We start from the raw sequence: 26,967 nt of genomic DNA on the forward strand, positions 1-26,967 counted from the left end.
GCCTTTTTCAAAGTTAAAAATACTGGATTTTCAGTGAGCAGGAAAGCGTAGGACTGTTTTCATACAATGAACATGTTAAGGGGGAAAATGCCCTTTTGCTGTGGATACGGGTGCATTCATTTGTCTTTTTGCCCATTACATCCATTCTGGTGATTTCCATGTTTTGATCGAATTAGAGTATTTATAAACAGGTTAGTTCCAGCTACTGAATGAGGTTAAATGCATTTGCTGTTTGCAGTCAACCAGACATCAATCTGATAAATTAATTTCCATCACAAGAAATAGAAGAGTTTTGTTTTTTTATTCTTAAGTCCTTGGCCCAGCTTTAGTGTTTTCCCACTATACCATGGAAGGCATCTTAACGCAGAAATAGCTCAAAAGTAGCTTCTGAAGTTTTACTTTCAAGATCCTTGTGCTCTACTGTTTCATTTATTTTTGGCCCCTATACCTCGGTACACAAAAGTGTGCGATTATCACATCATTGTTTACTTCTTAGTGAAGTAGGTAAGAACATGCAATCCACAAAAATGCCATGCCTTTAAAAAACCTCATTAATGAAAATGTAATAGATGTAAGGGCACACAGTAGGCGATTTTATCTGCTGCAAGGTCTATTATATAAATCCATTGCTGCTTACTGAGATCTTTATCTAGTATTATTCTAGTTGAATCATTATGCAAAAGGTACAAGGGTTAAGCTTTGCTTTTTTTTACTTTGAAATTTTCTTTCATTTTTTTCCCTTACGGTACTCTCTCTATAGCTTCAAATAGAATTTCTATCACCTATACTTTTATTTTTATAAATGTTTTATTTTAATATTTGAGAATAGTATTGTTTAGTATGTTTTGAGCTAATTTTAGTTTCAAAGTGGTCAGTTTGTATGAAATCTTCTAGGTGTAAACTAGGTGCTTTTGTTTAAGCTACACTTTGTATTATCCAAGTGCACTTTCCAGTACACTTACCTTGTTACGACTTGTCTCCTCTCATAGGTTGATATCTTTATATTATTTGGGATATGATTGATGCTTTATTTGAGGAGGGTGACGGGCGGTGTGTGCGTGCCTTATGGCCACATTCAATTAAGCTCTCTATTCTTAATTTACTGCTAAATCCACCTTTAACTTTTGATTTCACATAGGTTTTCGTGTAAATTCTAATTCTCCGGTTCGGAGAATGTAGCCCATTTCTTTCCACTCTATAAGCTACACCTTGACCTAACGTTTTTATGTTAATACTTGTGCTTACTTTAGTCCCTTTTTAGGGTTTGCTGAAGATGGCGGTATATAGGCTGATTTAGCAAAGACTGGTGAGGTAGATCGGGGTTTATCGATTATAGAACAGGCTCCTCTAGAGGGATGTAAGGCACCGCCAAGTCCTTTGAGTTTTAAGCTGTTGCTAGTAGTACTCTGGCGAATAATTTTGTTTATAATTTTTTATGTTTAGGGCTAAGCATAGTGGGGTATCTAATCCCAGTTTGGGTCTTAGCTATCGTGTAGTCAGATTCTCTAAAATCACTTTCGTTATATATCTTACGTTAGCTGAGGCTTTTTACAGCTTAGTTAAGGTTTGATTTTATTTATTATTTGTATTCTAAAACACACTTTACGCCGGGTGTCTATTAATTTGGCCTAATCGTATGACCGCGGTGGCTGGCACGAGATTTACCAGTCCTGAATAGTATAACTTAGTCAGACTTTCATTTATTGCTTAATTTTTATCACTGCTGTGTCCCGTGGGGGTGTGGCTAAGCGAGGTGTTATGAGCTACTTTATAGTGTGCTTGATACCCGCTCCTTTTTACCGCTGGGTGGTATAAAGGGCATTCTCACTGGAGTGGCAACTACCAGGATGCACCCTGCTCATTCTCTTTCCAGTTCCCATTTTGCAACAATGGATTAAACAAAGAGAGGAAACTACTCTCTGAAAAAAAAAACTAAGAAACACCCATCAGTTTGTAGAAAAATCAATGGAAATACTTGTTTTTGTTCTTTCATGCACTAAGGGGAGTTATGCAAAGAGAAAGCAAATGTCACATAGCGGAACCAGGAGTTGACTGTTGCCAACAGGCTCATCACTATTTTTCATCTTGGCAACACACACCCACGGTATGCTCTTTTTCTTCAGCCTGCTAATCAGGGCAGCAGAACCTGATAGTGGATGACTGACTAAGGAAATCAAGATGGAACTTATTCCCTGAGGCACACTGTGCCTCAGATCAAAGTGCTTATGTGGCATCCTGAAAATGTGGTCCCACTGCTCTTACCTCCCAACTCCCTGACACAGGAACCAAAGACAATAATTCTTATCAATCAGTGGTGGTGTCACTCAAGGGGGAGCAAAGACTTGGAGAAATTTGAAGATCTGGACCGACTCAATTAAATAAATTCTTTTTCAAAAGCTTAAGACTAGGTAGCTTTACTTTCTAGTCCAATTTTCCATACTCTAATCTCAATGACAAAATAAGAACAGCCATATTGGATGCCAAATCCTTAAAACCAGGGTGATCTTTTTGGGGAAGAATGGACAAAATCTGATCCAGAAATGTGGCTGGACACAAATATAATGCAGTTTATTCCAAAAATTTGATAGAAATACAGGTGTTAAAACATGTTTTTGAAAACCGAAAGCATCTTTACTTATTTACACTGTCACTGAAAAAAACAACAAAAAAACCCTCACTGTTTTATTCAGCTATTTTAGAAGTCATTATATTTTAATGAGCCTTACCTACCATTTCATAAATAAGAGCATACAGAATAACACACTTCATCCTGGTTTCAGAGCAGATTTTTAAGACTATAAAGAGCACCGTAAATATCAATAGAAACTATAAAAATGTAATTAATGCCTATGGAGTTATGAAGTTGCTTCTCTTGTATCAGTTTTCTAGTATATTCCATTGTTTTTGATGGACATAAGCAACTCTAGTGAGCAGTCACTACACAGTGGAATCTGCTTTATTCCCATATACTCCAATGCTGAAGTCACTTCTCTGTTACCAATAGAGAATTAACATTAATATCCAGGCAAAGTGCTGATGGAATCCAATACTTCACCACGTTAGACTTACTAGTTAAATTTTTAAAACTCTATTATTTCACAATTGATAAACACAAATTATGTAGATTTTGAGATGAGTCATATCTGCTAAATGGAAGCAAATTACTGAGAAACTTTTAAATGCTACATACATTATAAATACTCAGTATTATTTGATGGTAAAAAAAATCCCATTCAATTCCTCTCACAATGCATTTCGGGAGAAACCAGGTTAAAACAGGACAGCAAAATAAGGCAAGTAAAAGTCAGATCGTAATAACACATCAGTCAAAATGAATTGTATTGTTTATTGTTTCTACCGATTTCCCTTCCTTCCGACTTTGAGACAACCGCATATGCATTAGCAAAAGACAAATGAAGAACTATTGAGAAGAAGCAACAAAAGTAATAGGCGCCCATTTCTTTGGATGTTGTCGAAACAACTGAAAGAAGATGATTCCCTTCTCTTTTCAAAGTCTCCAGCAGCTAAGGAGGTAGAATACTATCCATCAAGAGATTGAGTACCCTTTTGTCCCCTATAATGTGAGTGGTATGTAAGATTTGCAGCAAATATTAAGCATAATAATTCCTACTGATAACCAAGCCACTTTATTTCTTAAGTCTAGAGATAAAGACTGAAAATTAAAGACAAAATTTAGTCTCCCTAATTCAACTGAAGTCTTTGAATCTTATATAAAATACTTATTACACCATCTCAATGTAGAAAATAAAATAATATGAAAGAGTACTTTGAGTTTTCATTGCTTGAATATTTTTTCATTTCCTACATTTTCTTTGTTGTTGTTGTTTTTTTGTTTTGTTTTGTTTTGTTTTTACCATATTTGCCTATAACCAAAGATAAACTCCCTACAATGCTCTAGGTGGTCAAGCATTATAGGCATATTTTTCATCCTGTAAATATATACACCTACATGCTCTACATTTGTTCTAAGTTACCTACTAGAGTATTAAAAATATCCTTATGATGATTTGCAATTGTGCATTTTGCCACAAGATAGGATGAAATTAGGAAAAAGAAATAATTTTAGGAACATTATCAACATTTATAGTGTTGTGTAATCTATGACAGGAAAAAATGCAAAGTTCGTATAACTCATTCAACAGTAGAGGTGTACTTTTACTTCAAGAGATTGTTTTATTTAGAGAAAGTTACAATTATAAGTAATATAAAATTAAAATGTTAATCTTATTTGTTGGCTTAAAAATCAACCATGTACTGTATGTTTGTGTGTGTGTACATACGTTTGTGTGTGTGAATATGGCTGTGTGTTGGGTCTGGTTAAAACAATTTATAAAGGCTACAGAGAGATCTCAATTTAAATACTCACACACAAAGTAATGCTATTTGATGATAATTCAGATCTTTGTACCCTCACTTCTTAGCAGAGTTCCTGACTTACAGAACATGTTTAGTGAATATGGAGGCAAGTTTTCTTTTAAGACATACAGCACAATATATCTTATATTAGAAAAAGAAATGAATTTTAGTCATTCAATTATAAATATTTAACAGCAGAAGAAGACAGTTAAATTAGTTATGATACAATAGAAATAATTATTCCACCACCCTCTCAGTTGACAGAAAGATAAAAATAGGATACCTTTTGGAAGGCACACAATTCGGGGTGTGTGAGGGGGATTAGTTCGTTGGCAAATTAAAATGGGTTCACCTCCAATGTTTTACCCAGCCCCTTAGGAAATCAACCGCCAAATGTTTAGATTGTGCCCATTCTATCAAGGTGGTTTCATGATTAACCTCAAATAAAAATAAGTGGCCACATTAAAAACCTGAAGGGCCTTTACCAGTGCAAAGCACGCCTATCCATTATCCACACACATGGAGCTGTCCTTCCGCAGCTGTGCTCTGAAACGACACTGGTAACTATATCACTTCCCTTCTAGTCTATCTCTCCTCATATTTACACACAGACATTCTTTTAAACAAAGTTAAGAGTCTGAGTTAAACTCAACAAAACAAGGAGATTAACGTTGAGGAGTTAATCTTCCTCTATCAGCCAGGCCTCACAGAGGGACCACACGCCACCTCTAGGCCACTGAGCCTTCTTGAACTGCCCACAGGACTCTCCATGGCATGTGAGGTCATGGCCTATCATTCATCCTCTGACAACCACTTTGTTTTTCACTCTTTAGGCCTGTAAGTTTATTTATAACATGCCAGAAGAACAGTGGAATGAATGGAAGAAAATCCCAGCCACATTTACCAGTCTAGAAATGCGTACAGATAACAGCAGGTTGCAGTCTCCCAACTTTTCTGGCCCCCGCTCGTTGATGGCTCTTCCTTTTTATTATTGCAGTGTGCTATAAAATACCTGTTTGGATGTGCTGGAGCTTCAGCTGCCCTTTAATTTTTTTTTTTCCTTCGTGGGTAGGGATGATTTTATTTTAGCTGTCCTCGGGAACAGCAGATCAGTTTCAAAAGCTCACTAGCATTCTCTTAGCTACATGAATTTTTGGAGCACTGGATGTGTATTTTGTAAATCCGGAGCAAAAATAGCTCATTTATTCCCTTTCAAAAATCCCAATAAATAACAAAGGTACGTCAGACTCCAAAACAGCTTAACTGAACCATATGTGGACCCAAAGGCCTGCCAAAATGGAATCAGCATTATAAAAGATAGTTTCATATTTCATCTAGCCATAAAATAGCAACCTACAGAACACAAAATGTACTGGCCACTTGCACCGAGCTCGTGATGACAATGACATGGAAACTCGCTGTCAGCAGATTAACAGTGACCTCCCCACATACTCGGGGAGGTTTCTTCACGACTTCCTCCCACACCCCCGTCCCCCCTTTATTTTTTTATTTGTCTTTTTGACCTGGATTGACTAATCACAGATTATGGAGCAAATAACTTAAAACAGCATCTTGAACGGCGGCCCCCCTGACAGTCGCAGAATTTCACCATCAAAATATTTCATTAGGAAATCCTCAAGCAGCCACAGAAGGCTTGGCACTGAACCCTTCGGATCCCATTAAGGGCTCTGCTGTCTCCCACGGCTCCTCCAGTCCGAATGGCACACTCGACTCCCACAGCTTCTCTCTAAAGCCGTTCGAATCCTCTTTCTCTTATCGGGCCGATCCAGACCTGCATCATCCTCACAGCCTCCTGACAGGGGCGACAACAATTGGGGGGGAGGGTGATACAAATGCTCATTGTTTCCCTTCACAAAAACCCTGCCACGGGGTGCAGATTCACACCAAAAAACAGATGGCTGCAACCAAAGGGAAGCATTTTTCAGAATGCCTGCACTTGATTCATGAAGCCATGGAGCCCACCACTGTCTGAGCTCCTCGCGCCCTCTGCCTCCCTCGCCCCTCTCCTCCTGGACGGCCAGCAGAGGAAGGAACGGCCTGCGGATGTCACTTCCTGGAAGAGGTGTGAGGCCCACCGAGTCCTGAAGGCATGCAGCAAGAATGAAACTGCCTCGGTTTCTATGGCAATGTTCAGAGTAAGGACACCCGTTTTCCCCACCTTTGACCTTCTTTAATGTAACTTCTTTTTCTCTCCCTGTAGTTCCCTCACTGGACATGTCCTTGGGCCCTGATGCTTCTCTCAAACGCAGATGCAGACAACCCTGGGCATCTGACATGGACTGATATGCTACATTTGCCTAAGTAGCAGTGGCTTGAAGATACAAGGTGGTAATGGCACATCCCAGTTTCGCATCGGAACCTTTTGCAAAGTGGGGTAATGAGAAACAAATGGTATTTGTTTGACTTCTTAATAGAGGCTGAAACTTAAGGCATGTGAAATGCCTTTGCCCTTCTGAACTCCGTCCCCGCTGCTTCCTACTTCACGGCGCATCACTGTCTGCATTACGGCTGCTTCTGCACTTCACTCTGTACTAAGCCCCAAAATGCCATAAGTAATGAAAAAAACCCAGAGTTAATATTTTAAAATACAAACCTAACTCAAAAGTGAATCAGACAGGGTAAATTACTTCTCCAGTTCTCTGAAATCCCTGATCACACGCCCGCGAAATGCTTTCTGAATAATGACTCATTACAGAAAGAAAACACAAAGAACTGAGTAGTTCAAGAAACATTTGACCACTTACCCTTCCTTTCTCTTTCTAAAAATATATATATATTTTTTCTTTGCTTCTGTGGTGATTATTTACTTAGATGATAAGTACACACCTTGTACTTCTCTAGGCTGTGAGTTCTCAGAATACAGACGCTGGCTCATCACTAAGTACTTGCGTCTGTGTGTGCATAAACACGTGTGCACACGTGGATGAAGATGTACATATAAGATGACAACCAAAGTGATTTTTAAATATGTTCAGAAAGGGAACAGAAGGGGAAAGGCCAGATGCCCTGCTTGGGGAATGAAAGGAATGCATAATCTGCTTTCTCTTCACAGCCATCATAGAGAAGTAACCTAGGCTTGGGCAAAAAAAATCTGTATATTTTTCAAAGTGACTAAACGCATATAATTTGATAAAATTTTACAACGACTCTGTGATGTAGAGCCAGTGTAATGACCTCCATTTGATAAGAGGAAACCGAGAGTGTGTGTGATTACCCAAGGCACCACATCCACTTCGGGTAATCACAGCCAGGACTAGACTCCGCTCTTCTGGCCATGCCGCAAGCTTTCTCTCACTTCCCCTCCCGTTTCTGATCTCCATAATGTGTTAGTGCATGCTTCTCAAAATTACTGACATGGGAACGAACGCTTAGCAAGCAACCTGCTTCTGGTTCCTCATGTCCATTAGACTTTGTCCAACCCTGGGTTTGTACCTTTTAATCTTCTTTCTCTATCCTCACAATTTAGTTCCAAATAAGTCAGTCAGGAAGTTACTGTCATCCCCATGGAGAAAATCATGTTTATCTTCAGAAATAAGGATAAAATCTCTCTCTTTCATTTTCACAAATGTCTTATGTATGGGTTCATCTTTGATTTTTGGTACTGATGCTTTATCGCATATGATGTGGCTTTTCTGTTCATAATACATACAAATGTCTAGGATTACCTCCCATTGCTCTTACTATGTGAGAGCCCTTCTTTCTCCGAAGGTCAGCAAACTATGTGTGCATGTTGCCGCCAGTGGTAGACAGCCTCTGAGATGGCCCCCAGTGATCCCAGCCTTTGGTTCCAGGGCCTGTGTAACGCCCTTCCCTTCAGCGTGGGCTGGACCTAGCACCTCCATTCTAATAAATATAATTCAGAAAAAGTGACCGGAGGCCACTACGAAGATTCGGTTACTCAGACACTATGGTTTCCATGGTGGGATCCCTCTCTTGCTCTCTCATTGCTGCTCAGAGAGAAGACAGCTGCTGACTCAGAACTGGCCTCTGGTGGGGCCCAAGAGGTGAGGAACTGAACTGGAAGTCAGGCTAGTGAGTCTGAAAGCGGATCCGCCCCCAGTTGAACCTTCAGTTGACACCAAAGCTTTGGTTGTCACCTTGACTGCAGCTTTGTGAGAGATACTACACCCAAGACACCAAGATAAGCTCTGTTTATGTTTCTGACCTTAGAAACGAAGAATAAAAAAAACATGAGAAAAATCACAGGCTTACACACCTAGCCCTATGCTTGACTCTGGTTTCCTGACCTTTAAAATAGAAAGAGACATAAAATATATAAAAAATGGCACTGAAGCCCTAACTGGTTTGGCTCAGTGGATAGAGCATCGGCCTGCGGACTGAAAGGTCCCAGGTTCGATTACGGTCAAGGGCATGTACCTTGGTTGAAGGCACATCCCCAGTAGGGGGTGTGCAGGGAGGCAGCTGATCGATGTTTCTATCTCATCAATGTTTCTGACTCTCTATCCTTCTCCCTTTCTCTATGTAAAAATAAATTAATAAAATATATTTTTAAAAAACACCAAAAAATGGCACTGAAGACATACACTTTATTAGAATCAAGAAGCCACAGTTTTGTCAAACCAGGCCAAAGGGTTTTATGAGAAAAGTGAGGTAAGGGTAAATAAATAATGAAAATAACTTTAAGTCCAATACTTAAATTAACAAGGAAAAGAGATGTTGATCTTCCAAAGAGAGGTCCTCAAACCATTTCATAAGTTTCCAAAAGCATTTAAGAATTATGACTTTATTTTCCTCTTATTAGAATTATATGTACGAATTCTTGCCTCTGGAACATAGTATCCACATAGAGCCCTGTAGAAGTGGTCTGGACAGGGTCAGACTCACAACCTTGTCTTTACCAGGGAAACTGCCTATGATAGTAAACACTGTCAATTCCAACCGAGACCTTCTGTTAAATTATAATACTTGACTATAGGTGTCCTGGGAATACCTACTTAGCTTTAAACATAGAGTCCAATATTTTATAATATATTTAAAGAGTTACCCCTGAGAAATATTAATTTTTAAGAACAACAGAAAGAATACAAAACAGTACTTCTATCCATTCTTTCACAGTTATCATCTCCAAGTTACTGACTGTTTTAATTATTATTCCTAGCTGAGATCACTGCTAAATCCTCATAACATTAGCACAATATTTATTCTAACCATGAACATAACAGGTAGGTGTCTCGTGCCAAACCAATTATTTTAAAATGACTCGTGGAACAGTAAGTCCTCCAAGAAGTCGAGGAGAAAGACTTTCAAAGGCTTGCCAGACTTATCAGCAAATAACAGAAGAAAGTTTGGGTCAACTTTTCAAACAACTGCTCCTCACAGCGCTTTCTCATTTTAACTTCTCCTCTAGTCAAAAATACTTTTGGGGCTTTAGAGTCTATAATTTGCGTGATTAAAAACAATAGAATTATATTTTGCAAAACACTTCCTCACGGCCCAAGAATCTGACAGAACTCCCCTTAGGGAGCAGAGTCTATCTCCCTGCCCCCAGGGACCCCAAAGTGTGAAAAAAAGATCTACAAACAGGAACAGCCCTACCAAGAGTATGTGGAGCTGTATACCAATAACTAGACTTTGTCTTTCATGTCTCTACTCTGTCAAAAGGCAAAGCAATTCATTAGTCTCTTCGCCTTTATGCATACGCTTTTCGCAGTAGAGCCACTTTGACCATATTGTGACAACTGTCCTTCCAGACATTGATTAAATGGACAGCATGAGATGGAGTCAGTCAAATACCTCCATGAAAAGATCATCTTCAATAAAAGTTCTCCTTGGAGTTCTAGGAAGAGACAACAAAAAATAAACTTAAAGAAAAAGATGCTCGTTGTTTATTCAAACTTGGCCTGAGTTTAGGTAAGTAGGTTTAGCCACATGTCATAATCCAAAGGCTAAAATGTTTAAATTTCAAGCACAGGAAAGTAGTTAGGCCTGTACATAAAACTGCCTATAGGCAGTTAAACAATTGTGTGGCTGTGGCCCTCCCTTTCAAACCTAAGTCCAAACAAAAAGAACCTGGAAAGACTTTACCATCAGAAGGAAAAGTAAGACAAAGGGAGACTGAGGTTAGCAGACAGCCTAGCTACTCACAAGGTGTATTTGGAGGCAGGTCCAACTTCTCAGGAAAGGCACATTTTCTGTTTCTATATCAACATTATTGTCCCATATTAAAATATAATTGCACTAGAGGCCCGGTGCACGGATTCGTGTACTGGTGGGGTCCCTCAGTGTAGCCTGCGGGGATTGGGTGGAAACCAGCTGTTCAACGCCACCTGCTGCTCCTGCTCATCCTGGCCCCCGCTACGCCTGCCACAGCCGCTCAGTAGGCTTGCTGCCGCTCCGCTGTGGTCTCCGGGCTGCAGTGGCCAGCTGTGAGCCCTGCATCTGGCGCCCATTGGTCAGCTGAGCAACGCTCCCACTGTGGGAGCACACTGACCACCAGGGGGCAGTTCCTGTGTTAAATCATCTGCCCCCCTGGTGGTCAGGGCACGTCATAGCGACTGGTCGACTGGTCGTTCGGTTATTTGGTTGCTTAGGCTTTTATATATACTAGTGGACACTCTGCCAATGTTATAACTACATCTAAACTGTAACACAATCAGTCCCTTTTGATCAGTATGCAATTGGCCTCTCTGGTTTGCTTCTACAGATTTGAATTGTGAAATAATTCCTTGGTGTTTGGTTTCCTCTTTTCTGACTCACAATCGACAGGGTGCCTTTAGTTACCTGGGTCTCCATACCAACTTCTCTGCTCTCCCCAAGCCCTAACCCCCTCCATAAACGAAAACCAAAACAACAAAAAACCCTACTCTAATTCTAGAAACCAGACCAATGCATCATTTTCCAAGGCTCTGCTGTATTAAATGCCTCATGTCTTGCCTCGTGTCTTCTTTGAGCAGCTTCCCCGTCCACTCAGCTTCCATTAATTCTCCACATAGCAGATAGAGTGTAAGAGAAGCCAGGATCTTGGCCTCCCTAAGGGACAAATCTACAACCTCCATCAATAATGAATTTCACCAGCCTCTCCCAAGAGGAACAGGGTACAATTAAAAAGGTTATAAGTCCTTGCACTACTAGAACCTAAGGGCATCTGTGAATGAAACTGGCTTAAGCCCAATTAGAGGAATCAGTACATTTGTCTTCTCTTGGAACAACCCTGCTCTTACGGTTCCCATCAATTCAGTATAAATCTGACTGATCTTATCCAAGAAGTTAATAGAAAATTGCTCACAGTGGGCGACTGCCACCTCAGTTTCCAAGCAGAGACAGATGGAATTTCCCAGATGGTTTGTCACTGGAAAGTGCGATGCTGGATGAGGCTTCACAGAAAGCATGGTAGAGCAGAACACCTTCTTGGCCTCCACCCATGTCATAGTGAGGGATCTAAAACCAATTCTGTGGTAAACAAATCATAATTGCCTCAAAGGGCTCAATATCTTGCCCTCCCTAAAGGTCTCAGAGAGTTGCAAATGTCACAATGAATTTATCAAGGAACCATCATAGGCATATCTCCTTATTGGGTAAAAACTACAGAAACAGATACAGTTATCCCTGCCATACTTAATTTTACACTCAAATCAGATTAAGAAAAAAACATAAATATATAACACAGATACAAGATGGCACTGACTGTGGTAACTGTACTGCCATGTTGGGCAAATGAAGATCTCGCAGGAAACAGAAAAAAATGGATGTAAAGACTCAGGGAGAATACAGGGATCTTGAGAAAAATGAGAGGTGTGCATCATTCACTACTACTGGAGAGAAGCTCACGGAAAGTATTAATTTATTCATCCTTTTCCTATTGAGATATAACTGACATATAACCTTATGTTAGTTTCATGTATAAGAACTTTTGAGATCTATATCTTACTCATTCTGTAATGGTTATTTATTGAGTCCTTGCTATAAGCCATACATTATTTTAGATAGGAAAGACAATTAGCATACAGTCTAGAGAGGAGAGAAATAAGTAAACAGACACAATTATGTGATAACTGCTCTTATCCTAGTAAACCCAGAGAGTCATGGAAATACTTGAGGAACAGATATCTATTCCAAACTGAAGGTTTCAGAGAAGGTCTACTCCTGGGTGACCTTGAGCTGACTCTATAAGAATCAGAGTAAGTGTGATGAGAGTGGCAGGAAAGGGAGCGTAGGGTTTCCCAGGATGGTGAAATAATATGCCCCGTGCACAGAGATGTGAGAAAAGAGTATACTCAGAGCACTACAGGAAGCTGGGGTTGCATGAAGTCTACACTAAAAGTCGGAAAAGGGCAAGAGCTGAGGAAGTATCATGATGGCCCTTCTAGGATATGACAATGAGTTTGGGTTCCCTATGCCCTTTAGGTTAATTTTTAGAACAAAAGGAACTAGTTTTGATTTGGGTACAGAAAAATGAGAAAAGAAGGAAGGCAGAAAGAATAGTTAGAACAATACTGTGATAACCAGGGAGGACATGAGAGTGGTTTCCACTAAAGCAATGGTAACAGGAACAGAAAGAAGCGAACAGCCATGAAGAAAGCAGGCGTTACGGTAGTTGGTTTCTGGAAGTGAAAGGAAGACTCTTAGAAGATGTTCGACTCCGAGTAGAGGGAAAAAGAAAGAGTAGTAGTTACCGGCAATAAAGAAGAGAACATTTAAGATGTGAGAGAAGGAGAGGTAGAAATGAAGAAAAAACAAACCAACATTGAATAACTTATAGAATGAACTTCCTGCGGAGGCAGGCATGGAGATGCCGAGGTTTAGAATCAAAGGCGACTAAAATGTTGGAAGTCAGGGAGAAGAGAGGCGAGAGTATCTGTGGAAAGAGTCATAGACTCTCCTTGTGACAGTTTATTTGGGGGAAGTCGGTGGGAAGGGCTTGCAGAGACAGGACTGCAAATTAGGGAAAGGGTAAAAAGCCACAGACAGAGATATTTTTAAAATTTAAATGTCATTTGTAAATTAGTAGCTGAAGCTTTGCAATTGGATAAGCTCCCCAAGGCACTGGGAACAGAGGGAGAAGAAAGATCAGAGAGTTTGGGAAATAAGTACAGTTAAATTCAAAAGAGCCAAGATCCAGCCCTAATCGGTTTGGCTCAGTGGATAGAGCATTGGCCTGCAGACTGAATGGTCCCAGGTTTGATTCTGGTCAAGGGCATGTACCTTAGTTGCAGGCACATCACCAGTACAAGGTGAGCAGGAGGCAGCTGATCGATGTTTCTAACTCTCTATCCCTCTCTCTTCCTCTCTGTAAAAAATGAATAAAATATTTTTTTTAAAAGCCAAGTCCCAGCCAGATATGAGATGTGAAAAGAATGAATATTAAGAAGAAGAATATAATTTACAATAGCAATGAAAAGAAATATAAGACCCAAATAAAATCATATTTCAACAAAATTATAAATTATATCATTGAGATTCTGAAGATGGAAGGAAATGAGTGGACCAGTCAGAACACTGTTGGTAAAGAAATTCAACTAGATTGGAATTTTATTTTACAGAGCATTTATTGAATACTTATTATGTGCCAGAGGCAGAGGTCTAAAAAGAAATAAAGATTTTATAAGAAAATCAATGTCTTCTAGAATCTCAGCAATCATTTGGATGTTACTTTCAAATGTACTTTATTATTATATCTTAGAGGCCGTCTTGTTATGGCTACCCAAGAAGCTTAACCTGAGACTAATTCAAGTACAAGTAGTTTATTGGGAAGGAGGTCTCAGGAAATTTCAGTAGAGGGGTGGAGAAGAGGCAGGAAAGAGGAAGAAGCCCATGGAGAATGTGTCAAAAGCTAACTGGAGCTCAATTCCACTGACAAACCCTGGAGACAGTGTAGAGCACTTTTCATATCCTAATGGAGAGGTTAAAAACAGGATGGCTATTTACCCACCAACTTCTATCCATTACTGGTTGAGGACAACTTCTAGAAACATTAACTTTCCAACACTTCCAGCTTTCCTGGCTTGCAATGAGTTTCCTCCCGAGGCTGGAAAAAAGTCCTCAAATAGAAAGTCACAGATGTTTCCACTAAGCAGCCTTTGACAGGTGACTACTGGTGAATGCTGGAGACATATGGGTGGGGATGTATTTGCTACAGGGTGTGCATAACATGAAGCTTAAAGACTCCGGCAATGAGTGAATCAGAGATTGGTACCAGAGGAGTTAGAACTGGAAAAAGAGAAATTGGAGACACGGAATAATTTTAATAGTTTCCTACGATGTGGATCAGGAACCTTTAATTCTTTTCTCAACCACATGTCTATGATGATAATATTTTCAAATTTTAAGGTGCAATTTAATGCATGCATTATTTCATTATCAAGTCAATAAAATGTTATCTATTTTACCCTTTTTATGTGTATTTCCTATTTGTAGGAGCCAGTGTCAACAAATGCCCCCTGGGAAAATAAAACAAGGTTCTATTCTGATTGCAAAGCATCAACCAAATGAGATTTCCTTATAAAATTCCATTTGTTGAATATAAGTGGTTGTGATGAGTTTATTATGTAGTAAGTAACCTGGGACTTTCAACTTATTTTCTATTTAATTAATTGTGTATGTTCCAGCAGTTGGCTGAATGAGACTAGTTAGCTACTGGAAGCAGCTATATTCAAAAGCAAGATAAGGCAAATGTCACTTAAATTTCAGACACCTAATGTTCCCAATAAATTCACTGTTTCTTGTTACTTATTAAGCACTTACCATGTGCTAGCATCGCAGAGATTTAGCATATTACAAATATGTTTGTACTCTGGAGAAAATGGGAAAACTTCATAGGCACAGCCGATGAATGCAGAAGTTCTAAAACACCTTCAAAACATGCACTGATCACAAATTAAAATGATAAAAAATACTCCTCATCAGTAATCTTTTGGTATTTTCAATGAAATAAAACTGCAAAACTTTCAGAAACATGAAGTTTGCATCCGCATGACAGCACTTAATGTAAGTTTATCCTCGGCACAGAGGTGGGATGTTGGGAAGAAAGCTAGACTCACTCACTGGCTAACCATTCAGGGGTGTAAGACTACACATGAAAAAATGGAAACATACCATGTATCAAAGACCTTTGGAGCTTGTCATCGTTTATATTCTGTGTCAACCCTAAGTGTGGTTTGGATGAGATTAACATTTGGATCAGTGAACTTTGGGTAAAGCAGATTGTCCTCCATAATGTGATGGGCCTCATCCCATCAGTTCAAGGTCTAAATAGAACAAAACACTGGCCTCTCCAGGCAACAAGCTTCATCTGCATCACTGATTTTCCTGGGTCTCCAGCCTGCTGGCCCACACTGTACCACAGTATAGATTTTCCACTGGCCAGCTTCTGTGATCAAGTGAGCCAGTTCCCTGTACTATTATACCACCTCTCTGTTTCTCAGTCTTTCTCTCTCTCTCTCTACACACACACACACACACACACACACACACACACACACACACACACACCCTGCTTTTCTATTTTCCTATGTGTTCTGTTTCTCTGCAGAATCCTGACTAATAGAGTCCTTGGAAATAGTCAAATTTGGGCATGTAAAATCACCAAACAACAAAGGTCTGCAATTTTACTTGTTTAATTTGGAGTGTCTTTTCCGTTTTAAACTTGATAGATTATAATGGGCCCGGTTTGTATGGTGATTGAGCAATAAGAGTAGTTATTATTTATTGATAACTCACACATGCCACCTCATTTCGTCTTCACAAAAATCCCTGTCCGCGAGGTAGTATTATGATCCCTGCATGACAGATAAAATTTCTAAGACACTAATTGATGGCAACATGGTTTCTGGAGTCTAGGTTGGCTAGTTGACCTTGGACTGGTTATTTAATGTCCCCAAGCAGCAGTTTCCTCCACTGCGACAAAGGAGATAAACACTCTTGTATTATGCGCTTGTGCAAGAATTAAATGAGATGTAAAAGCACTTTTACCCATATCTGGCCCAATGAAAGTATTAACTATATGCTGCTATTTATTATTAAACCATGAAAGTATGCAATATCTAACAAGATCATGTGGTGTGGGCAAAAGATGATTTATTTTTATGCTCAGTGTATTATATGCTTCCAAGAATAACTTCTTGTCAAATTAGTTTGTTCGGTGTTTCCATATAGCACATATTTCTTGAAATGTTCCGTGTACATCCAAATGCCTGGTACGATGCAAAGGCGTCCTGCAGAAGGTGGCATATTGCTAATGCACTTCAAGATGGGGACTTGAAAGATATAAAAAGGATTTGACATCTGGCATGGTGACTCAATTAATTACAGTGTTGGATTAATTAGTGTGCTGAATCTCCTGAGCCAACACCATGAGTCAGACCAGAGTAATATTACATTGGCTGGCGAATAAACAATTTAAAAGAATGTCCTAAATCCAAACTGATGCCAGGTTGGGTAAGGAAGAGTTAGCAGGCTAGATATTTTATAACAAGGAAAATTTATCTTCACGAAATAAAACGCATATTCAAGTGTTGTCTGCATTATAAAGAGAATTAAAATTGCAGGTGCCTTTGAATTAACTCATAACTGCTCAACTAGACTGTGAGGAATCAGAAAAATATTTTGCCTAAAGTAAAAAAAAAATGCATACCTCTAATTAGTGATGTAATTAGTGATATTTTCTCCCAGAGATTTTTTATCAATTGAAAATTTCTGTAAAAAATGGCCAATAGTTTTACCATGCTAAAATCGGTTTGCAAATGCTTTTGAGGAGGCAGGATGGCACGGTTTTAAAACTGCAGAGTCTAGAAATAAAAGGCCTAAGTTTTTATTTTCTTATCTTTAAAATGCAATAAAGAAGCCAAATTTACAGGTTTGTTTTGAAGATTACACGAGCTAATCCATTTCCAACTCTCCATACAGTGTCTAGAGAAGAATACGTGTGTGGTATGTGCTAACCATCTGTTCTACAGAACTAAGAGTGGCACACAGTAGTACCGGTAGAATTTCATGACATAAACTATATGTGAATTCTGGAAAAGGATGATATTGAAAAAGAAAAATAGTTTTAAAGTACAACTAAGCAAAGTAATTAAGCTTTTCCATAGAGAAATCGTTTAAGAAAATAACATAAGTTAGATATTTAACTAAGAGAAAAGAAGAAAAGAAGGGTATTAAGATTGTTTTCTATAAAGAACTATTACCCATTACTGGTTTTTGATACCCCAAAGAGTATTCATACACTCAAAAGAGTTCCAAAAATTCTGAAAACTTTATATCTAAAAATCAAATACTTTGAAAAATATAAAAGATGACAAAAAATAGGTTCAGAGTGGTACAGGACTAGGGGGGAAAAAGCCAAAATGATATCATCTGTCAAAAAATTATTCAGGAAATTACTTCACTGACAAACTTTCAAAGATAGATTTTCCACACATCCCAATTTAGGATATGCTAAAAATGTATAAAAGCACCACTCTACATATATGTAGATAATGACAAAAAAAGTAATAAAAATTTGCATTTCTCTGTAGATATTAGAAGGGGAAAATGTTCATTTGTTGCATCAGTAGTCAATGCCACTTCAGTGCCATTACACGTTTGAAGAACTATCAGAGAAATGACTACAGGTTGTGTTGGCATCTGATATGAGTGATGAATAAGATAAATACCTTCTTGCCTAAAACATTATCAACAGTGCTCGATAACCACTAGAAACCTCCAGATAAATGGGTTTAGAATAGCATTTAACTCAACCCATGATGTTTAGACAACTTTATTCTTTTTTACTTTGCTTGAAAAATCAGTAAAGGCATCAATACGACTGTCTATGAATACATCTCTACCAAGCAAGGCCTGCAGTGTGTGGAGGGCCACATTTCAAAATATTTGAAATAGGTGCACTGGATCACCAAGAATTAAACTGCCTAGGTTATTAAATGTTGAGCCCCTCCTATCAACTTGTTTCTTAAAAAATGTAAAATCTCTTGCTTCATCCTTTTATGGAAAATACGTGAGTTTAGGAAGTAAAAAGCACACCCCAAACATCTCACATGTCAATTAAAAGTTTGGTGACACAAATATTTCCTATTTATTCCACTCATTACTGTTAGCTGAACCAGTAACCTCTGCCTCATCCACATGGCATGGGATAAGCAGAGATCTATGCATGTCAGTTTCTTTCATGCAATAACTTGAACAAGAAATTTCGTTCATGTGATAAGTTGAAGAAGAAATGCAGTCTTGGTGAGTTCCGCACATTTGTCAAACCCCTCTGGGAGTTTTTATATCTCCACAGTGTAGATAAGGTCATTTAGTAGCCATGAGACTCTCCCTATATAAATGGAATTTAGAGAGAATATAATTTCTGGATCTCCTAAAGAATATAAGACCTTTTCTTCATAAATTTTAGCCTTTGAATTATCACATAATAGGACTGGTCCCAATTACCAGGACCTGTGAATGTTACCTAACACGGCAAACAAAAATTACAGAAGTAGATGGAATTAAAGTTGCTAAATAGCTGAACTTAAAATAGATTCTCCTTGATTACCCATGTGGGCTCGGTGTAATCACAAAGGTTCTTAAATGTAAGAGAGGGAGACAGGAGAGTCAGGGTCAAAATGTGGACACCACAAAGACTCTCTCAGTGACTGCGGGCCAAGGACTGTGGGCAGCCCAGAGAAGCTGGGAAAGCGAAGAAAACAGACTGTCCCCTAGAGACTCCCCAAAGGAATTCAGTCCTACAGACACCTTGATTTTCAGCCCAGTGAGAGATTCATTCCAGACTCCAAATCTTCAGAACTGCAAGATGATAAATTTGTGTTGCTTTAATCCACCAAATTTGTGGCAATTTGCTCTAGCAGCCATGGGAAACTAATATACCCAATTAAGAAATGAAATTTAAATGTAACCAAGCATCCCATCTTTCTATGACTTTTAAAAACATCGAATTAATCAGTTGTCTACATAATCTTACGTAGAGGCAAACTTTCTGATCTCAGAACTTAGAAAAACACACAAAAAACTTAACAACAAATATAATGCTAATCACTCATCCTCGCTCGTATGGGCACAAAGAGTACTACCGAGGAATAGCAAGGTTGCTTATTTCTTGCTTTTCATGTAAACCTGTAATGTATGACAATTAATTTGCGTCATCTTAAAAACAAAAGCATTTGTATGTATTATTAAATGTGAATAGTGTTAGTCTGGCTAAGCAGATAAAGCAACAACGTTATAAATTACCTTACTAAACAACCATTTAGTAATGATTAACCTGTTTCCTTCTAAATTCTGCGTATATTACTGTCAGAGACAAACCACTTGGAAAATATCCAAGTGTTGGGTCCATGAATAAGAAAAAAATAATCCCTGTTCTTTTTAGTGATTTCACTGGAAGAAACAGATAATTTCTGAGCAATGACAAAATACTGAGTTAGAACATCCACATACCAAGGAATTATTATTCAGGTCCATCTTCCCAGCAAATGGGCCCCAGGTTGTTCCCACAGGAAGTTGCTGCCGACTCTGAATTTTCCGTTCCCCATCTTTCTGACAGACCTCCAGCTCCCCTGCAAAGGATGGAAACAAGTATTTTCACTTGTGAGCTTTAACAACAGCCACCTCTTTTTGTGCGTTTGCTTTATGTGCACAATACACTCAGCACTCATATAAAGAGAATTAATTATGCTTGTCTAAAAAACCAACTGATCTTATTATCCTAGGAGGAAAATAAAATTTGTCCTTATAATTGTATTCAAATGTAGTTCCATTTTTTTCTTGCACCTTTGCACACACATCATCTACTGAAGTCAATTCTATTTAGCAAGTCCTTAAGAACCAGAAATAATAATACTTCCTCAAAAGGCGTTGGTCCAATGTCGAAACAGATAGACAAAAAACATTAGGACAATGAGGTGGAGCTTAAATTCTTATATGTCATCACCAATATAAGTAAAAAATTCCAACTAGAGATATCTATCTTAGGCAGTAATTTTACTATAGTTACCCAAGACTTGAACAAAATCAGGAAAAATTTTTTAAAGTACTTGATAATTTTCTAAAATTTTACTAGTTCCAATGAATAAAAACATCTACATGTATAAAAAATAGAGATACATGTTTTTCCCAAATTAGAAAGGTTTGGTCAAAGTCATTTAGAAAAGTTTTTCATCTAAAAATCTGTTTGTATTGCTTTTAGAGAGAGAGGAAGGGAGGGAGAAAGAAAAACCTGGATGTGAGAGAGAAATACCAATAGGTTGCTTCTTGTCTGGGGATGGAACCCCCAGCCCAGGTATGTGCTGTGACCAGGAATCGAACCCACAACCTTTTTGGTACATGGCATGAAGTTCCAACTGACTGAGCCACCCGGCCAGGGCCAAAGTTATTTTTATATTTAGTTCTTTAGGTAAGATTCTGCGTTAGCAAAAGAGTTTGTTTGAGAAATAAATGAATTCATAAAAAATTACAGGAGAGCTTCAAAACTTCAAAGAATGGCCACTAGCCTAAACATTTTGGGGATTAACAAAAAAAATCTTAATCCGGAATTGGAGCCTCTCTCTTTAAATAATTTAATATATGCTATGTATGCCTTAAAAGTATTACCACACCATATTATCACACCAAAATTTTATCTTTTAATAAATTAATAATATAAGTTATTAGTTTTTTAAAATATATTTTATTGATATTTTGGAGAGAGGAAGGGAGAGGAATAGAGAGTTAGAAACATCAATGAGAGAGAAACATCAATCAGCTGCCTCCTGCACACCTCGTACTGAGGATGTGCCCGCAACTAAGGTACATGCCCTTGACTGGAATCAAACCTGGGACCTTTCAGTCCACAGGCTGATGCTCTACCCACTGAGCCAAACCGGTTAGGGCATTATTATTAGTTTTTTTTAATGGTGTTTCTTCTCAGCCTGCTCAGCAGCAGATATAAAAATGGGAAGGACTGGAATAGGAAGAACTCTAAGTGGAAATCCATACAGAATAGGAAGTTGAGGAAAATCCTAAATAGAATATAATGTATTCAGTAATTAAATTTTCTAAATGATGTAAGCCATGGTAGGTAACATATTATGAAAATTTTGCCTTAATCTTGTCCTATTTTTTTTTTCCAAGTCAACAACTATCTTTAAATATGAACACCTAATCATGATGATTTTAAAAGCAAAACCATCAACCTGAGTTCAATTATATCTCTTCTTTATATCTCTATGTCTGTGTCACTTCCTTTGAATAGTTAAAATACCAGACACTACATTTCATGTTTTATGACTGCTTATCCCCAAAACCAAGACCAACGTATATAAATCATAATCAGCTAAAATATTGTGTAATCATTAAATTGTGTCCATTATAAAATAGAAAAATATCTGCATCTGAACAATAAACATGTAGTAGAAATAATTCCATATTCACAGTGAAAAGATTCAAATTTAAAGACTGCACCTCTATTCTCCTTCCTCACGCTCCCTTTCTCTCCCAATTTTCAATAAACTCAAAATGGAAGAATTTATTGAATTCATTAAGGTAAGATAAAAACCTCCCAATTTTTTTTCAGTAGCTCATATGATTAGTAATGAGGAAGCAGACCTAGAAAGGTTCAGTATACTTGAGCTTCTAAAGAATGGTTTTAGAAATAGTTTACCTACGTTAAATAATATATTAGTGCTTTAAAAAAAATAATCAAATCGTGAAGCTTATTCAGAATTCAAGGAATACAGAACAATAAAAACTTGTTATTGTGTATGTGGAATAACAAACCCATTTCTGAGATCTGTCCCTGAAATTGTTTTTCCTTTCTGTACAGCCACTTTGATTAATGCATTGGAATCAAAGACCTTGCATTGAAACATCCTCAAAGGCAGAGCACAGATAACAATCTACTATGATGTCAAAAAGGAATAGGTGGGAAATGTCCCTAAAGTAAGCATATTTATGCGATACAGCAGTCACTTAAATCTTTAGACTATTTCTTCTATTAGAAAAGAAACTTTTATTTCTCCCTGGTCGTTCTTAGTATTTTCAACCATACTTACATTTTAAACAACGCATGTACAATTTACCATTTAAAGATAAAATACACTTCAACCCTTAGCTAAACCCTAGTTAGGACTGTTGTTTTCTACATAAAGATGATGCCCAAATAATGTGCTCGTTTTTACACAGTAAAAAGTAGTCATGTCACATTTAAGCGGAATCATGAGAATCTTTGAAAACCCTTTTAAAAAGTAATCCATCCTCTTTTTCCGCCACTGACATTTTTCATTTGAAGAGGGCTCCGACTCAGCGACTTCTTATCTATGCCAGTGGATTTACAAGCAGCCTTGTCTTTTAATGGATTAATAATCACAAACTTAGGGTAGATCATAAAGTGATACCCAAATATATCCCAAATTTTGGAGGTGTCTTCCTGCAATGCTTTAAAATTTTAAATAGATCACAAATACTTTATGAGCTCTTAGAGATGGCCGTGACAGAGAGTCCAGTAACCATTCAAGCTATCAAGTCAATCATTTCAACTTCATTAGACCAGTAGGCAAATCCCAGTCTCCTTTCTGGCCTGCTAGAAGTTATTTCAGAGTTTGGGAAAAATCCTTTCTGTTGCTGAAATAGTTAAATAAAAGTATTCATTTATTCACAACAGCATTATAGAACTGCAAAAAAAAAATAGAAAATTATTAGCATTTAGATAGTACAAAGGTTACATAGGTTAATGACAGCAAGAGAAATAAGACATTGTACAAATGGAAGTTATATTTAATTTAACTTCCAGTTGCTTAAGAGTATATTTTTAATTTTTTCAATGATTAATATGTGTCACCAAATAGAGGAAACATTATTGCATTAAAAGTAAGAAGATTGATTTTTAGCCCCAACTCTATCCAGTAACCAGCTGAATTGCCATGAATATGTTAAATCTTTTCTGAGTCGTTGGTTCTTCACTGTTAAAGAGGGGTTTTCACTCACTTGCCATTTGGTAAGGTGTCCAGGGCACCATGATTTTCTTTCCCCAGATGTGACATATTATAAGAGAAAGAGTACTTGGGCTGATGGTCAAAGACCCAGGTCCTAGCACCACCTTATCATAAAGTGGATGTTTGATTCGAAAAGATCAGAGATTTCAAAATCAGAAAGCAAAGCTCTTATTTGATTTGTTCATTCATTCTTTTTGCCTCCATTCATTGGTGTATTCCTTCATTTATTAGCCTGCTAATATTGACTGGGTGTCTACTAAATACCAGACACTGGGTGACACTCAAGCATAAAATGAAAAACCAATCTAGACCCTGGATACATTTCAGAAATTGTAATCAGTAAGGCCTGGGAAGTAGAAGCTGTAGAACTGAGTGATTATTCAGATTTTAGGAGTTAAGGAAGAAACAATGCAGCAATGATGTTTAAGTATCTGGCTTAGGCCAGTGGGCCAACGGTCATGTACCTACTTAGGGATAAGATGAAGAGCTATAATTTAAAAATATTCAAGTAGATGTAGCTGTAAGGAAAACAAGAGGTGATTTCTAGATGGGCAGGGACAACGCTGGGCTGAGAAGCAAGGCCATGGCAAGAATGATAACTACTGGCATTTATTCATTAATTAAAATGAGTATATGGTAATAAAAGCCGTAAGATAGTTGATCTAGGAGTGATGGAAGAGCAGGCACAGAAAATTTAGAAAGGCAAAAGAATAAAAAAATAAACTAAACATGGTACCATAGCAGGCAATGGATTAAGAATTTAAAGGAGAAGGGATCAACCAAGTAATGTGAAAATTTATGAGAGAAAGAAAGGGACTAGAAAGATTCCTTTTGGTAAGATGACAAGCCTGGGTATCTGGAGGGAAAGGAGTTTTGTAGACTGAGAGGCCAGGACACAAACTGGAATAGGTTCAAACTTGAATTCTAGAAGAGTAAATGGAACAAGTCAGGCGATCCCAAGCAAGTTCCTTAACCCTTTGGACTTCACAATATGGCATTGTAAATAGGAACCTCAATACCATATGGTTGCTAGGAGAATTAACTCAGATAACATGTGCAAAGTACCTAATAATTATTTACTGTCTCACCCAAAAGAAATCAAAGCATTCTAAGAGTGTGTTCACATATTTCTAGCATCACATCTAACCGTTCACCAGGGTCTGTGGTCACATTCTGTCTTTAACACCTCTATATGAAATACTCCCCAGCCCTTGATTAGCATCCTTTCAAGTATCTCCTGGATCCACATTTCTTAGGAGCATTTTCCAGGTATTTATCAATTCAGATGTAGATGACCAACCAGCCTCAATTCACTCTACAGCTCCAATTCTGACTCCCAATCACTATCAGGATAAACTTATTAAAACTACGCTTCCATCACGTCACTCATTGGTGAGATTACTTCACTGGCTCCCTTTTGACCATCCAACTTGAGCTTCTATGTCTGACTCTGAATCATATCACAACACTGCTCCACGGTGTCTGGCTGACTTTCTGTTCTACTCCCCAGAATATGTTCTCTTTTCATCTAATCAGGAAAGTCTTCGGCGTGCCTTCCTCATTGTTGCAGGGCTAACTCCCACACCTTTCTGAGAATCGTCCCCTCTACCCGGCAAGCACACTGTCCTCCGGGTGCCTTGACAAACCCTACTAATGTTGCAAGATCAATCCCAAAGCTAATCTCTTTCATGAAACTTCTTTGAACCCCAGAACAAACTGAGTTCTCCTTCCCTAACAGCCCCATGATATTACAGTCCAAAACCACACAGTTCTGTGTTAATTACTTCTTAGTAAGTGTCCCCTTGATAACTCCTTTCACCTCGACACAAGTAAAAACATCATGAACTTCAGGTATATTTTGTATTTCTGTTTATTCTCTGGTAATTAATATGGGTTATGCCATGCAGTAATTGCAAAGTACAAATTGAACACTGAACTGATTGGATAAGATTTTCGTAAGATCATCAACTCCATTTGAGTACAGTTAACGTTGACTTTAAAGACAAAAAAAATGTCTTACTATGTGTCTTCTTTGAATTATAACAACCTTATGTTTCATTTGTTCAACATTTTATTACATTCATACACATTTTACCTCGTTTGTGAAATATAGAGCAAGATAAAAACATAAAGATTTTTCTCTTGTGCCCAGTTTATATTTTTACAGCGATTCTTCAAAAAGAAGCCTTATTTTTTTAAACATGCTGGGTAAGTGCACACGAAATATTTGAGACACATAGGGATGGACTAATCAATTTTGGTAAAAGATAATATTGTTAGTGCTGAGGGCTGTTTCTCTTATCTTCTTGATAATGCATACTTTTAAAAGTCTGTGATTACTCAAAGACTTATGATAGCTCCACTTAAAAAAAAAAAAAAAGCCCTAAGTCAGAAATCACTACCAAACATACTGCAGCTTTTAAGATATCACCCCACTTTTTTTGCCCAAGCAAAAGAAATTTCCTCGTGGAAAGAAATACTTAAAATCATGAGAGAGATACTCAAATCTTTTTTCATTGAAGGTGCTATCGAGCCATCATTTTGTTTCTTTTTAATGGGGTCCTTTTGATGCCTCTTTAGAAAGCGAAGTATATGAGAAGCGTAGCACACCAAAGGGGAACAGACAAGCTGTGGGCCTTTTAGCACAGTTATCAGCAATCATGCTTCAACCAAGCTTAGCATTAAGTTGATGACATAAATGCATATGGTATTTACAGAACATCGCTTAACTCCAGGCTCAGATTTCACGGGACCTCGCTGCAAGTAAATGAGATGGCAGGAGATCCTGTTTCATTTGCCGAAAATAAACTTTGGATTGGTTTGAACTTGGTTTTAGAGATATTTAACCAAATTTTAAAGCAGGCCACATGAATGGGTTCATAATGTTAACCAGGCCTTTCTAGAGCAGAAAGCTAGAGTGTCAGAACCCACATTTATATTTGCTCCATGGTTGAAAAAACAGGATACATCATGGTATCAAACAGGGGCAGCCCCGAAAGCATGCTGAGTTCAAAAAGCGCTCAAAGATTCAAGAAATCTCTACACATGTTCAAAGTCAGCCAAGGTGGCTGAGCTCTGGCAGAGCTCTGGCTGTCTTATGGTTTAACCATTTGACAGCTGCTAGCCAGATACATACGAGGATTAGGTGGTCATTTTACTGCTCGTTATCTTCACCATCAAACTGCAGTCTGGTCACGGCATTCGTGACAGCACATCTCATCTGCGTTTTTAAGACAAATAGTGCCTTTATAGGATGCTTTGTGGATCCATCTCGAAGCTTGGTTTGGCAAGGAAATGAGACTTCTTGGCCAGTGGCGGCAAATCGCCTTATTGGGATCCCTTTTCTAATTTTCCTTCTCAATTTTTGAGTCACGCAGTCATCACACACACTAAACCACAGTTTTGAACATAAACTTGAAATACGACATTCCCTATTCAAGTCCTCCAGTCAAACCCTGATAAATCAGGCTGGCCATGCAGCGATCTTATCCCTTCTGACTCTTTAATAAATCGAACCTTGTAAGTTCGTACTGTTGGAAGTTGTCACTAAATGAAATTGTGACCTTATCCGGCACATGAACTTATCCTGCTGACAACTACATTTATTGTGTGGATAAGGCGGGGGGGGGGGGGGGGGAAAAAAAAA

The 26,967-nt window shown here is 38.1% G+C and overlaps 1 protein-coding gene across 1 annotated transcript in view; it reads right to left on the minus strand.

Moving 5' to 3' along the window:
* ZFPM2 (zinc finger protein, FOG family member 2) overlaps positions 1 to 26,967 on the minus strand; it is a 331,407-nt gene that overhangs the window by 191,875 nt on the left and 112,565 nt on the right. The window contains exon 3 of the mRNA XM_006760253.1: positions 19,792 to 19,910. Within this exon, the coding sequence (XP_006760316.1) occupies positions 19,792 to 19,815 (24 nt within the window). The 5' untranslated portion in view covers positions 19,816 to 19,910. The remainder of the gene's footprint in view (positions 1 to 19,791; positions 19,911 to 26,967) is intronic.

The sequence above is a fragment of the Myotis davidii genome, unplaced genomic scaffold (genome assembly GCF_000327345.1).
Source record: "Myotis davidii unplaced genomic scaffold, ASM32734v1 scaffold497, whole genome shotgun sequence".
NCBI lineage: Eukaryota > Metazoa > Chordata > Mammalia > Chiroptera > Vespertilionidae > Myotis > Myotis davidii.